Here is a 16244-nt window from a genome sequence, read left to right as displayed (position 1 = left end):
TGTATATTGAACGGTATGCACTTTAATTTACAGCTTACGTATTTTATGTTTTCAATGAGAAATCGCTGCCGCCACACTCTTTTGTAATTTTGATACGAAATTTTGATATTAAAAAGTGTACCCGTGTGTGCATTTCCTTCGTTTTTAATTTTTCTCTTTATATGAATAAGTTTCACTAAAAAGATAATTAACTAATTTAATATTAAGCAAAAGTAATTTCAAAAAAATCGAATGAAAATAAAGTAAAATTCAAAAGACGATACAAAAAAATTWATTTATTTATCAGATGTAAGTATATAATTGAAATTACTAGTATTATAAATATTTAATTTACGTATTCCTTAAATTAACTTATTACTCTATTATATAATTACTTATACTTATATCCTTTCCACAAACTATATAAGACTAAGTGCTTTTGCGCTGTCGTTTTATGCGTGACAGTGGTATGTAGTCTTCCATATTTGTTCGTTTTAATCTTATAATGCAGCGTCTAACATGTTTAGAAGCATCCTTTAACGGAACCCATTGTAACTTTGTAACAGTATTAGTCTTAGTAATATCTTTGTTAACCTTACAAGAGGGTTTATATATTTGGGAGCCATTTCCCATTTCAGCTTCGAAATCTATGATGTTCAAGGATTCATATTTCGTATCTGAACTGCTATCGCTACCTAAACAAATTTCGGAAGTTCCATTCGACGTTGTACTGGTTACAATTTGCTCCTGTGAGTTATCAGTTTTTTCGTTTAAGAAAATTGTATCTGTGGATTTTAAAACGATTATTTCTTTAAGATTCATCAAATTGAGTAATTCCTCATATTCATCTTCAATAGTTTTTAAATGTGTGCAAGTTAATTTAATGGTAGCTTTTGATTCCAGTTCGGCGTTTAATATCAAGTCCATCATTTCAGCTTCCAACTGCAGACGTCTATTTAATGGTAACTGCGATACCATTTTCATATTGTCATATATTACTTGTTGAGCACTTGACAAGTTATTCACRCGCACATCTGTCACTTGATCTTCAAGTTGGATGCTTATTTTCACTATAATTTGACGTAAAGGCTCCGGAATAGCTGTTAGATCCAACATTTTCGCCATTTTCTTTATAATAGGTTGTAATTTGTTCCAGCGCCGTTTTAAGTCATCCTTGGTAAAATAGACTGCTGGCAAGAATCCCGTATAGTTCACATTAAATGCATTCGTAATGCGATTCCATGCCCAATCGTCATAGTCCGTATCTTGAAATGGTCGCACTCGTGGGTTGTATAAAAACGGATACAATTGTATTAATTCCAAAAGTTTTTCATCATTTAACACAACACCTCCGCCGGAGTCAACATTATTAACATTAAGCACTTCAACGTTGGGATACCCCTTTGAATCCGTAGGATAACATAAAATTGTACTTGATGGTTGCTCTGACTCCATAGCAATTTGTTTATATTAAACCTTACCAATTACTTCCATATACAAATAAATTTATTAAAACGCAAACAATATGAAGATTCGGTACACGATTTTTTTTCACTTCAGATAGGGTCTGTTTAATCAATGCCTTGTAAATGACATAACTATTGAAGGAAATTTAAAATAGCACGATTTAAGATTGCTAAAAATTTGGATTGCTGGCAATATTGCCAATAGAGATTGCACATTGCTAATGTTTAGCAATTAATTTTCTAAAAAAATTCATGCTATTCATTGTACCAATACGCTGTCATTTTTCCTGTTTGACCATTGAACATAAAATAATGTTCTCCGATCAAATGTCCTCACAAGAACRTTGCCAATCTCATGGCAATATATTCGGCAGATTGCTAGCAATGTACATGCTCGGTCGAGATGCTCCGACATAATTTACATTTGAAACAGCATTCACAATAAACTTTTGTTGTCAATTAAATGAGAGCAGCTGAAATATAAAAACGTAAATAAATGATAAGTGGATAAATATGGAATGTGCAGATCGGGAAGCAGACCGCCTTGTCAAGGACATTTTTACCAAGGTTGATAAATGCCTTACCGATGAAGAAAAAAGTCGTTTGAAGGCACAAGACAATCGTCTGGTGCCGGAATTTAAAGCAAAGAAACTTGAAGAACAAGCTCAACGTCATTGGGATATATTTTACAAAAGAAATGAGACTCACTTTTTTAAAGACCGCCGTTGGACAACACGTGAATTTGAGGAATTGTTGGATTTTGAAGGCGAAACCCGTAATGTAAAAATTGGATGCAGTAATAAACAGCGGCTTTTGTTTGAAGTGGGTTGTGGAGTAGGGAATTTAATATTTCCATTAATAGAGGAACAACTAGAGCAAAAAMAGGAAAGAAATAGTTCTTGGTTTTATTATGCTTGTGACTTTTCGCCTCGTGCTATTGATTTTGTGCAATCAAATCCACTGTACGATGAGCAGCGTATACACGCTTTTCAATGTGACATTACCACTGAACAAATATACGCACATATCCCGGAGAGCTCTTTGGATATTGTAACAATGATATTTGTATTATCTGCAATACATCCGAATAAATTTGGTATTGTTATAGAAAATATTTACCGCTTACTGAAATCTGGTGGTATAGTGCTTTTTAGAGATTATGGACGCTACGATATGGCACAATTGCGTTTCAAACCAGGCAACAAAATAGCAGAGAATTTTTACATGCGACAAGATGGAACAAGAAGTTACTTCTTTGCAGAGGGTGAATTGGCATCATTATTTACAGACTCTGAAAGGTTTRAAGTTGTTGAAAATTCTTATGTGCACAGACGTACGTTAAATATCAAAGAAGGTATAGATGTGCCTCGCATTTTCTTACAATCCAAGTTTCGTAAGAGATAATTGTAAATACTACATTACCATGGATATTTGTTTCAATCATTGGGARTCATTTATTAGTTGTATTCTTTTAATTTAATATTAGATAACATCTTTTTGATAACATGGAATAAATACATTTAAATATAGTATATATAATTACTTGTTTTCAGAATCAAAAGGAATAATTATAATAAGATTATAAACTTTTTCAAGTGGCTTATTTACTAGTTTTTCATTCTATTATATTAACTGAAACTTACAAAGAAAATAGTGGTATATGTTATTTACATTGGAAGTAAATTGAGCTAATGCTTAAATTCAACTAACTAAGGGGATTAACAAGATAAAATAATATATTTTAATAACATAATTTTACATTTTATTCGGTTTGCAAATCAATTTTCAATTGGTGATGTATAGTCCCTGTGCTTATGCCATTTTCCAACCATTATAATTTTTTTTTTTTTTTTTTTTTTTTTTTTTTTTTTNATCATTATAAATACATGAGTGATATTAGATGATGTATATGTAGGTATATACTTTATAAATCGCTTCTTTTATTGTACTATACAAATCGGTGTTGTAACAAATTTCAAAAATACTAATTTTACTGCGAATATATTAAATAAATTAAATTTCGATTGTTTGTCATACCGTTTCTACACTATAACAATGCTAGATAATACAAAATTCACACATATGTATATGACATTCATGCATTTTCATTTCGTTTTTGATAGTTTTTATTAAATATTAGAAATTTCCGAACTTTATGTAAGCAGTTTTTTTTAGAGAAGAAGGGAACAAAAGTGAAATTTGCAACCGATTCCCCCAACTGATTTTAAGTACACATTTACTGAAGTACACAATAATACCATAATTTTTGCTCTTCCGTTCCATGTGWCTTTTAAATGTTCGTGCACAAAATAGTAGTAATTCATGTTAGATTTTCGTCGTAATTTACTAAATTATATTGAATTTGTGTTTGTTTTGCCTTAGCCCTATTAACACCGAATCACCAGTATTCATTCACTCTATTTATACCTAGCAACAATTATTTATATATATATATATATATGTATATTTATATGTATTAATTATTCTTACGTTAAAATTGAAGTGGTATTGAAATAGATATTGTAATATTTAACAGTTTTAAGCATAATTGTCGCTCAATAAAAATAAATGTTGGAAGCTTTCCCCAACATTTGGCACACACGCAACAATCGTTTGATCGCTTTCAAACACAACTTCAATTTCTGGAAGTATTATAGCACTAATCTATACCCACATCACCCACTTTAGTGTTGCTTCCAACAACAGCAGGGCCCACAAGTTGTGGGATTTCTATGCTTGAATCAAAACTTTTTGTTATCAAGTCACTGCTCGTGATTGAATTTGTATTACTAGCTACGCTACTGTTATTCAACATATTGCTACTTCCACCGCCCCCATTTACTTCACTGTCAATACTAAAGCTACCACTGCCATTCTCATTAGCAAGAAGTGTTTGCATGGGTAACATTTCCGTAGTATCAATTGAGTCRTAGGGTTTTCCTTTCACGCCCATTGAAGACGGACTTTTCTCGAAATCGTTTAACGCTATATTATTGCCCTCAGCTTGTAATTGTAGCAACGAGTTCCGYTGAGTGTGTTTTTCAAATTTTCGAAGCGGTGGTTTTGGGGGCTCGCCTGCCGCTCCAGCTCCAACTATTTTTCCATCCTTTTCTTTCTCTTTGTCTTTATCCTTTTCTTTGTCTTTAGACTTTTTGAAACCAGCAATTAACGCTTTATGTGCCTGAGCTTTTATGCCTTCCATGCTAGGACGTATGATAGAATTTCGCGACGACGTATTTTGTGTTTGTTGCTGGTCTTTAGGATCGACTTCTTCAGTAACACTAGCCAACATCGGAGGAGCTTGTGGCATTGTGAGATCCTGAACTTGTATAGGGATATCATCAGGTAACTTTTTAGTACGGAATGACGCATTCGTGATCATCGATTTGGAAATGGCTGTAGTCACAGTATTCGTGGCAGGTGTAAGGGCTACGCTAAGTCCCATCGGTCCATCACTTGGCTGGCCGGAGGGATTTGCGTGTAATGAATTTCTCACAGCACTCGTCACAAGTATAAGCTCCGTATACATCTCAAAACATGCGCGATGATGGATGTCGTCTAATGTTTGTATCGCCACTGTTCCAAAACCGTTAAACATTGCAAAGTATATAGCGTGTACCAGCTCTACCAGAAATGATGAGGAAAGAGGAATGCGCGGTGTTATTGACTTTGGGACAAGTGCGCCACTCGAATCAGAACTTAAGAAATTCATATAAGCGTTATAAAAACATGTCAAATTAGGAGTGTTTCATATACTTACCCATAAGAGATTCGATGTGCATGTTGTTTTGAAAAGCCTTGATTAACTAACTGCGATGCCACACGACAAAGATGTATCAAAGCGGATTTTTGCGTAAGGCTAACTTGCTGATTATAACAAAACATTAGTGCAGTCATAATACGTAACCTATTCTGCGCCGTAATCGCCTCAATCTGAGTATGTGGACCCCACTTAATTTCTCGGTTACAGTTTTCTTCCCAACGCCGCAAATCTGTCATTGGTAAATTTTTTTCCTCATGGTATACCGACGCTTGTGCTAATATCGGCATACGGAAAGTGACTACATGTTGACCGCCGTCTTCAGTGGATATCTCCGCATTGTAAATGCATATTAGTAATGTCTCTACACTACGGGCACCTTTTTTGTCGCCAGCTGCGACGGCATGCAGATAAGTATAGATCAATACTGGAATGAACTGTAAAGGAAATTTTCGGAGCGAATCTTCAGAAGCACGATAAAATGACAGAAACTGCTGACAAATTTCATGAACCAAAGTTTCGTGTCTTTGTCGTTCACTAAATATGGTATAAATGGCTTCAGCAATTTCAGGGTCGGTTTCATGCTCCACAGCGAAGGTTGTCACTTCAGCTGGCTGTCCTTGTATACGGCGGTAATCTGCCAGCCAGTCTTGTACAATTGATTCCGCCATAGTATTTTTCACAGAATGGTTTGTTTTCTACCACAATTCCTTTCAGATTAACAGATTTTTCCACGTTACATATACTTTTATTTAGATTTTAATAAGAATAATTAATGAATAAATGAAGACTTCTTTTTGACGTAACTTTTTACTGAATCAATTTATCAATTCGTCATACAGGTGCTTCTTCACAACGTACTTACTAGTTCACAATAACACTTTCAAGGTGAAGTTAAAAGTCGATGTATGTCATGCTAAATAAAAAATTATTTAAGAAACTCACAGCAAATACAAGTATAGCTTTCTGCATATTCTTTTAATAAAAATACAAATTATTGCAAAAAAATATGTAATTTTAGAAGTATACTTGAATTACTTATTACGATTCATAATATAATGGCATCCCTTAGTTTATCAACAACCGTTATTACAGCTGATCTGACGCCAGTAATTTAAGTAATATTAGTAATGCATAACAATAAATAAAAACAAATCGGACGAAGTTATACAAAAATTTAACTTGCAAATGAAAAATGATTGCTGACGACRTTGCTGATAATGAAGACGAGACAATTCTGATTCAAGAAAAGTTTATCAAAACAAAAGGGAAGTGTAGTATGTATTTATACCAGTCTACCAAACGATTGTTTTATAATAACACTAATTTATATTTGCAGAAACACATTTACATCAGAATGACATATACCTTGAGATAAAGTTAAGAGATCGTGCCGGTAAATGTAGAGGAGCAGGACGTGTGGAGTGGAGACCTGAAAGTTCAATGGAACGAAGCAACAATGATAAACCACAAATGAGTTACAACATAGTACATGGCGATATATGGTACCATATTGCGGATCATATTCCTCCTGAATATGTTCAAACCTTTGCTTTAATATGCCGTCAAACGGCAGCACTTGTTAATACACAAAGATTTTGGAAAAATATTTACAGAATTTATTGCCAGAAATCAAGTGCTGAAACTAATTGGATACTTACACTGCCTGAACACTTGCAGTCGCATAACGTACTTAACTGCGAGTTGGCCACAATGCGTGCGCGTGTAGTRGAATCACTATTCCAAACCTATTCACCATTGTCAGAACGTATGGCGAAAGGGTATTCTCTAGATAAGTTAATTGGATATTCTTATGTATCTTCATGGCATGAACAAGAGGATTGTGTATGGAAAGCATGCTATAAATTTTGCAACAAACAGCAAAATCAAGCAGAAGTCAACGAAGGACGTGATTTCAATGAAATCCTGTTAAATGGTTGCGAAACCGACGACTGGGAGGCTTTGGCGGAAGACAATAAATTGTGTATGAAATCAAAATATATTCCTGCTAAAAACCACATAAATGAAGGTGTGTGTTTGCTGGTAATACGCTGTGAACGTTTTATACCTTTTCCCACTCATCTGTTTTACGAAAGTGGAAGATCGCGTTTATTGTTGTTAGGGACGTGACAAATGCTTGCTAAAGACATGCGCGCCATAAACTTRGAATTAGATTTTGGAGACTCGTCTAGTAAAATGATTACTACAGTGAAATATCCCAAAGTTGCAAGCGTTAAAGCTTTTCCTTGGTGGCACCCCGATTTCCGAAAATRTATATGGTAAATCTTGTTTAATTGATTGAATAAAGTGTGCTAGTGCCTAGCAGTTATGAATTTTTTTTAATAAAAATGGTATCTTTATTTTTTCATAGAAATGCTAAAGTCCTTAATAAATTTTATATATGTGTTAAATATTGATAATATTATTATTGTTTCAATTCTTACATACACGTGTCGAGAAAAAAAAAATATATATAATTTTTGCATAAGAATTAACTTTGAAGTTTATTGATTTATAAATATCGATAACCAGATTATCGATAATAAACAAATTATTTTGACTGAATGAATGAAAGAAGCAGAGCGGAAAATATTTTGTTTGCGTGGACAAGTACAATAAAATATTTTGTTTGATACATTAAACTAATTAAAATGAATGTAAGTTCAATTGTTAGTTATTTTGTTTGCATTGATATTTTACTCATTACAAATGWTGTAGGAAGCAGATATTCCCATTGACATCCACACTCTGAAGCTGCAAGATTGGTTGGTAAGCAGAAGGATTGTGCCGAAAACTATTCAAAAGAATATCAAAGAGATACGCACAAAGATTTCAAATGCTCTTCAAGATATGCCAGCCAATGACCAACTGATTAAATTATTGTCTGGGACTAGTAAGTGAAATAATTAACAAATTGCTATAAAGGAAACCAATAAAATCATTTATTTTTTCTCTTTTTTGGTTACAGAAATAAACTACTACCACTGTAAAGAAATTGTTGAGATTCTAAAACAAACGGAAAAGGAAACAAAAAGCGTATTTGGAACCTATGGAAGTCAGAGAATGAAGGACTGGCAGGAAATACTACGTCTGTATGAAAAAGATAACGTCTATCTTGCCGAGTCCGCCCAAATATATGTGCGCAATGTCAATTATGATGTGCCTGGTATTCGAAAGCAAATGACAAAATTAGAGCAACAAAGCGATGAATGTTTGAAGARGGTTCAAGATCTTGGCAAACCAGAATCACAATTACTAGCCGAACATGCTTCACTTTTGCAACAATTGGGAGTAAAAGGCGAAAATTTGCATGACGAATTCTTACAAGTTTTGTCTAAGTTACCAGACATATATGCCTATTCAATACGTGATATTGGCAAATTAGAAGAAGCAATTAACTTATTCTCTGAAGGAAGTAACAAACAAATTTTACCCATACTACGCCACCTCATCGAATTTGGCAACACAACCGTTTATCAATATGTGCATAAAGAAGAACCTTTAACTATTGAGGAACCCCCAATTAAATTAAATTTAAATGATGACACTTTGACTGGTAGTGCAGATGATAATGAAATCGATTTTGGTGGCGATGATAATGGAGGAACCTCGTCTACAATATCGGCAGAAATTATTGATTTCGGAGAACTCAATTTAGATAGTAACAACAGCGCAATAGATTCGGATGGAAATGGTGGTGACATTGATTGGGGCATTGAAAGTGGTCGGAATGAGACTGTAGAGATAAATTTTGACATTCCTATTGAAGAGTACGGTATAGTTATTGAGGGCACTGGCATGGATGGTGGCATTGCTAAAGGTAACTTAAATATTATCTAACTTTTTTTAATATATATTAATATATTTCGTTTTCTAATACAGGGGAACAAGCTTACTCAATTCTTGATTCACCCACTTACCGGGATAGATTTCTCGATGAAATTTACGAACTTGAGGCATTTTTACGTATGCGACTATATGAACTTAACCAATTGGACGCTTCTAGCAATATTATGTTTTCGCTGATGGATAGCATTTCCACATATGATGCAGAGAGTATACGAAAAATGTTAAAGAATATTGAACAAATTTTGGGTGAAGTATGTAACGAGCAAACTCGCCACCTCTTCCAATTAAAACATTCACCTAAATATGCTGATTTGTTGGCAAATAAGTTACGACAAATGACAAAAGCCGTTGATAAAATACGTGACACGAAAGCACTTCTTAAAAAACGTTCTTTGGAATTGAAACAACAACGCGTAGATTTGAATCCAGTTTTAGCGGAGCTAATATCACAAACGAAAAAGCTCCAATTACATATTGAGAATGATATTTCTAAACGTTACAAAAATCGTGTAGTAAACCTGATGGGAGGAGTAAACTAATGTATTGTTGGAAATGTTTGGTGATTTTGTTATATAATAATATGTAATTAATAAAATTATGTAAAACATGTACTGTRTTTGATAATGTTCTAATATTTAGTAGCCAATATTAAAAAAATATCGGRTAATAAGTAATTCAGCATTTTCACAATGCGCCTTTGTTAAAAAAACTTGAATTTATATTCCAAGCTATAACTATCTCTTGTGTAAACCCGTTGTAAGGCAAGCTGCCATATACTCGTGCAATTATTTAAAAAGCAGATATTTTGTAATGGTAGAGAGTAAGATTTAGTTAAAACAATTTCTTGTAAAAATTATTCTTTTTTTWGTAAAGATATACAAAGATATAGGTGAATAAATTTTAAATGCCGGCTATGTCAGTTATATCAACCCATTTTTCCAATAACTTTACTTACGTTTGTAGAAAGTGGCAGCTCTATTGTAGACTATCAAAAGAAAATAACATAAAACAGTTGTCAGATATTTTTCGTTCATTCATTCAGTCTTTGTTTTTCATTGCATCTCGCTAAATATAAAAATCTAATAATTCCCAACAAAAGGAAACTAAATTTTTCTAGTAATTAATAAAGGAGAAAAAAGCTAAATCGACGCGAATTTTAATTCCATGCAAATAATTAAATAATCTCATTCATCCAAGTTGTGTTCGTGCTGAAAATTGAAGTTCACAAAAAATCCAGAAACCAAAATACATACTTATAAAAACCAAAATTGTCCAGCAATTGCTCAAAAGGATATATTAACTGAACAGGAAAAAAGCTAATTAATAAAAAATAAATATATTTTATAAAAAACCGAAAACGGAGGAACTAAAATTACGGCAGCAAGCCGAAAGAAATAGCAACGGCGGCGTAGAAAACTTCAACGTTTAACTAAGGTTGTTCATTTTTGGCAGCGCCGCCAGCGTCAAGTTGAAGGATAAAAATTATTTCAATATACTTACAATTATAATTCAAATTAGTTATTAACAAGATAAGGCGTTGAACACGACAACCACAAAGTTGAAAGGATGACCTCTAATTTGCGTCAAATCCCATTGACCTGCAGTGGTCATACCCGTCCCGTAGTGCATTTGGATTTTAGTGACGTTTGCGAGAGCGGTTACTTTCTCATTTCAGCGTGCAAAGGTAATTATAATTTTACACAGCCTAAATTTGTTAGGGATTTACTAATTGAAGCTGTAATATATTATATTTCTTCGATACCTCTACAGTTATACAAATATTTAATTGTAATTTTTTTTGCGTTTTTTGTGTGGGATCTTTTAGAAAGTGATGTAGTTTACCAAACATAAAAAATATTCGATAAATCGTAGGTATATAATTGAAGTACGAAATCATACTAGCAGACAATTATATACATTTTCTGTAAATGCTACATTATTCATAATTTATGTAGATATATGTATACAATACCTTCATGCGTATAGTACTTCTACAAGTACACTTTTTCGTCGATTTCATTGCCCAAGGCAAGCCTTGACCTACATTCTCTGATGACGTTTTAAGTGATCACCACGGATCACGAATATAGTATGCAAAATTAGTTGAGGCGAATGTGTACTGCTCCAAATGAAACCAGTTTTACACTTTTGTTCTATCCTATCTGTGCTAATTGCTTGTGTTCACCCAGCCGGTAGTTGGTTGGTGAGCAGTTGTTTAAAATTGAATTCTACGCGTTGTAAAACAAACAAAATAAGTTGAAAAGTATCTCGCTGTTCGTGGCCTCCGACGATCCTCTGACTTCCCTAGTTTGCAAAATACATTTCTACGAAATTGTTTCCATTGCTCACTGTATAAGTTTTGCTGCACATCATTACGCTGCAACTTGTTTCGTTTGCCGTTCATAGTTGGTGTATTTCGCCGCTAGCTGTGTGTTTTGCTCATACGGGAAGCACCTTGAAGTCGCATGCTTTTTTGCTTTACCATTTTTTTGCTATTCGCTTGTTTGTTTTGTGCAATTTTTTTCTTTTTGTTTTACATGTAATCAATTATATTATTGTTGGAGCATACTACATTGTCTATGCTTTGCTTTACTATTTATTTGTTTAAATTGATAAAGACACTCTATGCGTTATTATTAAAAAAATGAAGAAAACATATTTATTTAGGAAGTTTGTTGGTGAATAGGGAAATGCTACTAGACGTGGACAAATATTTAGTATTATTAATATTACATAAATCACAACCTTAGAATGCATMCGAMATATGTACATACATATGTGTATTTATACTACGCGTGTATGTAGAACAATAAATTTAAACRCATTTCTGATCTGAAGTCAATTTCAAATTAGTTTTCTGTTTGCATTTCCTATTGTATTTATTATTATTTGTGYGTGTAATCTATAAAACTTGTTCCTTTGTTGTGCGTAACAGTTATGCTCTCTATGCAGCAGCAAAATTCATGTAATATTGCAATTAAATAGCCGACAATCAAGCAGCTAGTCACATCAATAAATAAAGATAATTTATTATAAAAACGCCTGTTCACCTTGATTTAGAATGTCTACACGATTAACAAAGTGCGCGAAATTTTCAGTGCGACTGCCAACGGCACGCTATTAAAATAACAACAAATGACGAATGCGCAGCTGCAAAAAGTTTTTCAAAGGCAATTGCTTTTATATAAAACATGAAAATACGAAAGTATAGCAATGAACCATGGGGCGTGTAAACATTGCCTTTATTTATTTCTTGCACATATTTATTAAACATTTGCGATTATTAATTACCGTATATTATTTTGTTGGACATGTAACAGATCTTATTGTAACAAAATCGTCTTACTAATATTCGAAAAAAAAAAATTGTTTAATTGTTTTTTTGAAGTTGCACATTTTTTTGAATAAGTACAAAAAATTACATTTACAAATTACATAAAGTTTAATGTACTTTAATAAACGGCGATGCACTTCGATAAAATTTATGTTCCCTTTATCCGATTTCCATGAGGACCTCCCAAGAAAGATTCTATGCTTAAGTTATTTCAAATCCAAAAAAGGACTAGTAATTTTTTTGAAAACTGTATACATAAAAAATCGTATATATTTTTTCCATTATTACCTGATATACATATATGTACATACATATATCTACGAAAATCTATCTCTGCATTTATTAAGAAAAAAATTCTTGTATACTCTGAGAAGCGTTTCCAGAGAACATGTTTGAAGTTTTCGAAGCCGATTACTCTAAGTCCAAAAATTCTTACAAATRTACTCCTATCTCCGGGAGTCAATTTCAAACTTTCGATACACATATACGAAAAATAAAGAATCGATGTTTTTAAATTGATAAGTGGATTTAATCACTTACGAGGTTGTAACAAATAAATAGAAGTTAAATATATCTGTGCAGATTCTGTTCAACGTAAAGTATTGAGTATCCTATGACAGCATCAGCATAAAAAAACATTGTTCCTTCCTGTATGAACAACAACAGTTTCGCTTTKTTTTAAGTATACATTTCACTAATGTAGCCTACAATCGTCATACCTTTAAATAATTAAATTTATTTTTTTCTGAAAATCATTGTGTCATACATACATATATGTACATATATACTGTATTTATACTTTCATAAAGTGCATTTTTCCTTCGTCGACATAGTAAGTGCACATTAGGAATTTCAGTCGGGAAAGGCAGTTGCGTATGCAATTTTACATAGAGGCAATACATTGGCGCTGCTCTGCCTACACTCCACATGCATACATACATATATGAATGTACAARTGCATGTTTGGCATACCAGTCGTGTAATCGACTCACTAGCCAGTGAGTCGCACTCAGGTCGTTGGCATTGATGTAGTCATTGAGTCAAGGTTGCTTCCGCTTTTTTTGTTTTTGCTTGTCGTCGCTTGTTTGTTGTACATTTTGCTGTAGTWTACATTGTCTACTGCTTTGCGGCTTGCTGCATTTTATTTGTACATTACCACTTTTGCAATGCAGCATATGTATGTATTTATAAATTGCATATATGTATGTAGATATGTGTGCACAAACATACACGCATATTTATACTTTTCGTTATATTTATATTAACATTTTTTGTGACGTGTTTTGCTGGACAGGATTTCAACGATATGGTTGGCCTTGCTGCTTTTTCCTTTGTAGGTTATAAAAAGTGCAATGTTCAAGCTGTTTTGTCGAATATTCTTTGTATTTTGGTATAGGGTAGTTGTGGTATTTAGAATTCTAGTTTATTTACTTTTTATTCTAAAAATTACATTACCAGCAGCATAGCAAGTTTTAATAGCAGCAATTAATTTTCATTAGTTAATAAAACACCTTTATTGAAATTTAATTTTTTCTTATATAATTTCGATTCCTGCAGATGGCAGCCCTATGCTGCGGCAAGGAGACACCGGTGATTGGGTGGGCACATTCGAAGGTCACAAAGGTGCCGTCTGGGGTGTGGCGTTGAACAAGAATGCCACATTGGCCGCTTCTGGTGCTGCTGATTTTACTGGAAAAGTTTGGAATGCCGTTACGGGCGGTGAAATTCACAGTTTCCAACATAAGCATATTGTGAAATCAGTTGCATTCGATACAAACTCAGAGAATATTGTCACCGGTAGCAATGAGAAATTGGTGCGTGTATTCAATTTGGAGCAACCGAATGCCGAACCAGAACTGTACGCTGGTCATACAGGTGCTCTGAAACGTGCGCTATTTTGCCGTGACGATAAATGTATACTGTCTGCAGCTGAAGATAAAACCGTACGCTTGTGGGATCGTCTAACTGGCAATGAGATACAACGACTGCAGTTTCCCCACAACCCAAATAGCTTAGAAATATCRGCTGATAATCACATTCTAACCATAACACATGGTTCGACCATCAGCTTCTGGGAAGTGGACACGTTGAAAAAGCTAAAAGAGGTGAAAGTGCCGACTAATGTKTCGTCGGCTAGTTTACATCCCGACAAACATGTGTTTGTATGTGGTGGTGAAGATTTTAAGATGTACAAATTTGATTATATAACTGGTAATGAAATTGGTGAGTACTTAATGGAAARGTGTGCACAAAATTAATAAATATCTAACATTATGCGTATATTCTGCCTTCACAGAATCCTTTAAAGGTCATTTTGGTCCAGTACATTCGGTGAAGTTTAGCCCGGATGGTGAGCTGTATGCCAGTGGCTCTGAAGATGGCACATTGCGACTCTGGCAGACAACTGTGGGTAAAACCTATGGACTCTGGAAGTGTACCGAACCGGGGGAATTGAATAATTCTATGAATTCACCACGCGAAGTACATGCCAATTAGAGAGACGTATTCGTTCGTTGATGTGTAAAGATRAATGTAGGTGAAATTCTAAAAAAAAGAAAAGTCCTTTTCGGCATCAAGAGTGAAAAGGTTCTAATGCTGTTTAAAATTTATTTTCTTCAATTTTTGAACTGAAAATATTTTGCAAACCTATTATACGAATTTGAGAGTAAATGATTTGTAATAAATTTGGAAATATTTAAGAACTTTAAATTTTTTGAAGAACGTAAGAACTGATTATAGCATTTACTTCACGGAATTGTTAAGTAGCTGGCAAAATACTGAATTTTATTCCAAATTGCTTTTTACTTAAGAAAAAATAATGAACAGAAATATTGATTGAGCATATTTTAGTATGTAATACATTAAGTGATTTCAAATAAATACGTACACTTTTTCCTACTTAGTATTTTTCATATATAGTATGTTGTTATTGTTATTCATGGGGGAAAATAAATAGTTTAATAACATGACGTGTGGGAGATTTATATGTGTGTGCCTTTCGCCCAACCATGCAAGTAAATTGTGGTGAAGTTGAGCACTTGACCGTCTTGACGTATTTCCGGTCTCTGTTGCAGATGGTCAAACCAACGGGAGAGATTTAAATAATTTTCTTTTTCGACCGGTGAAAGAGATTTCTGCAAAATTTAATATTAGATATTAAGGGATAATCTTACAACTTTAATAAGATTTGAAAAACACGGTTAAAAACAAAAAAACTTACCACCAAATTGTAGATGGCATAAAATATTGCTAAGTCCGCTAATGTAATGAAATATCCTACTAAGTAGGATTTAGTGGCGAATAGTTTATTAAAATCACGTAGTAGTTGATGGGATATATGTTTGTCTTTGGAACCAGGGGCCACATACAATACAGCAAATTCAATCCATTGGTAGACGTCCGCAGATATTTCCGGTGTCGCTGTACTGTTGCGTGCAATTTCTGATTTAGATTCTTGTGCGAGTGTGTTAAGAATAGTGGCAAAACCAGATATCGTGTTGTTGTTGTTCGTGCGAGTAATGATCTAAAAATTATTATTTTTGTATATAATTTCTTTTCATTGCTAAATAGGCGTCAGAAGTTGTATACCTTCTCAGCATTGAGTTTCACTTCACCAGCTGGAACACCAAGAGTTTTGGCGATTTTTGTAATAGTTTCGACTTCACACATTCTTAAATAATTTATTTTTTAATTGTCTTTATTTGATTTATTTATACAATATCAATTAAGTGAKAGATAAATATCCGAACAATTTCCACGTGAAATACTTTTGTTAAATTGCAATGTTTATTAAACAGCTGATTAAGTGTTGCCAGATCATCAATTTACTATTATCACGAATATGCTTCAGGCAAAT

At 33.4% G+C, this 16244-nt stretch overlaps 7 protein-coding genes across 7 annotated transcripts; 4 read left to right on the top strand and 3 right to left on the bottom strand.

Moving 5' to 3' along the window:
* Positions 1-248: 248 nt before the first annotated feature.
* On the bottom strand, positions 249-1632 carry LOC108966321. The gene has a single exon (XM_018929164.1). The coding sequence runs from the start codon at positions 1432-1434 to the stop codon at positions 409-411; it is 1026 nt and encodes a 341-aa protein (XP_018784709.1). The 5' UTR covers positions 1435-1632; the 3' UTR covers positions 249-408.
* Positions 1633-1897: 265 nt separating this feature from the next.
* On the top strand, positions 1898-2984 carry LOC108966319 (methyltransferase-like protein 6). Its single transcript, XM_018929161.1, has one exon. It carries the CDS (start codon positions 1959-1961, stop codon positions 2847-2849), a length of 891 nt encoding a protein of 296 aa, XP_018784706.1. The 5' UTR covers positions 1898-1958; the 3' UTR covers positions 2850-2984.
* A 333-nt stretch (positions 2985-3317) lies between these two features.
* On the bottom strand, positions 3318-6053 carry LOC108966318 (hyccin). Its single transcript, XM_018929159.1, has 2 exons — positions 5206-6053; positions 3318-5143 (listed from the first exon to the last, which is right to left on the bottom strand). Exons 1-2 carry the CDS (start codon positions 5874-5876, stop codon positions 4105-4107), a joined length of 1710 nt encoding a protein of 569 aa, XP_018784704.1. The 5' UTR covers positions 5877-6053; the 3' UTR covers positions 3318-4104.
* Positions 6054-6268: 215 nt separating this feature from the next.
* On the top strand, positions 6269-7432 carry LOC108966336. Its single transcript, XM_018929186.1, has 2 exons — positions 6269-6482; positions 6545-7432. Exons 1-2 carry the CDS (start codon positions 6401-6403, stop codon positions 7333-7335), a joined length of 873 nt encoding a protein of 290 aa, XP_018784731.1. The 5' UTR covers positions 6269-6400; the 3' UTR covers positions 7336-7432.
* A 395-nt stretch (positions 7433-7827) lies between these two features.
* Positions 7828-9669, top strand: LOC108966331 (CDK5RAP3-like protein). The gene is made up of 4 exons (XM_018929181.1): positions 7828-7862; positions 7924-8098; positions 8174-9025; positions 9088-9669. The coding sequence occupies exons 1-4, from the start codon at positions 7857-7859 to the stop codon at positions 9591-9593; spliced, it is 1539 nt and encodes a 512-aa protein (XP_018784726.1). The 5' UTR covers positions 7828-7856; the 3' UTR covers positions 9594-9669.
* Positions 9670-10081: 412 nt separating this feature from the next.
* On the top strand, positions 10082-15286 carry LOC108966333 (serine-threonine kinase receptor-associated protein). The gene is made up of 3 exons (XM_018929182.1): positions 10082-10738; positions 13946-14611; positions 14685-15286. The coding sequence occupies exons 1-3, from the start codon at positions 10621-10623 to the stop codon at positions 14882-14884; spliced, it is 984 nt and encodes a 327-aa protein (XP_018784727.1). The 5' UTR covers positions 10082-10620; the 3' UTR covers positions 14885-15286.
* LOC108966334 (eukaryotic translation elongation factor 1 epsilon-1) lies at positions 15220-16153 on the bottom strand. The gene is made up of 3 exons (XM_018929183.1): positions 15977-16153; positions 15609-15911; positions 15220-15522 (listed from the first exon to the last, which is right to left on the bottom strand). Exons 1-3 carry the CDS (start codon positions 16055-16057, stop codon positions 15370-15372), a joined length of 537 nt encoding a protein of 178 aa, XP_018784728.1. The 5' UTR covers positions 16058-16153; the 3' UTR covers positions 15220-15369.
* Positions 16154-16244: the final 91 nt, after the last annotated feature.

Source organism: Bactrocera latifrons, unplaced genomic scaffold (assembly GCF_001853355.1).
Source record: "Bactrocera latifrons isolate USDA-ARS-PBARC rearing strain unplaced genomic scaffold, ASM185335v1 scaffold_159, whole genome shotgun sequence".
Taxonomy (NCBI): Eukaryota; Metazoa; Arthropoda; class Insecta; order Diptera; family Tephritidae; genus Bactrocera; species Bactrocera latifrons.
This window is presented reverse-complemented; position numbering and strand designations above follow the sequence as displayed.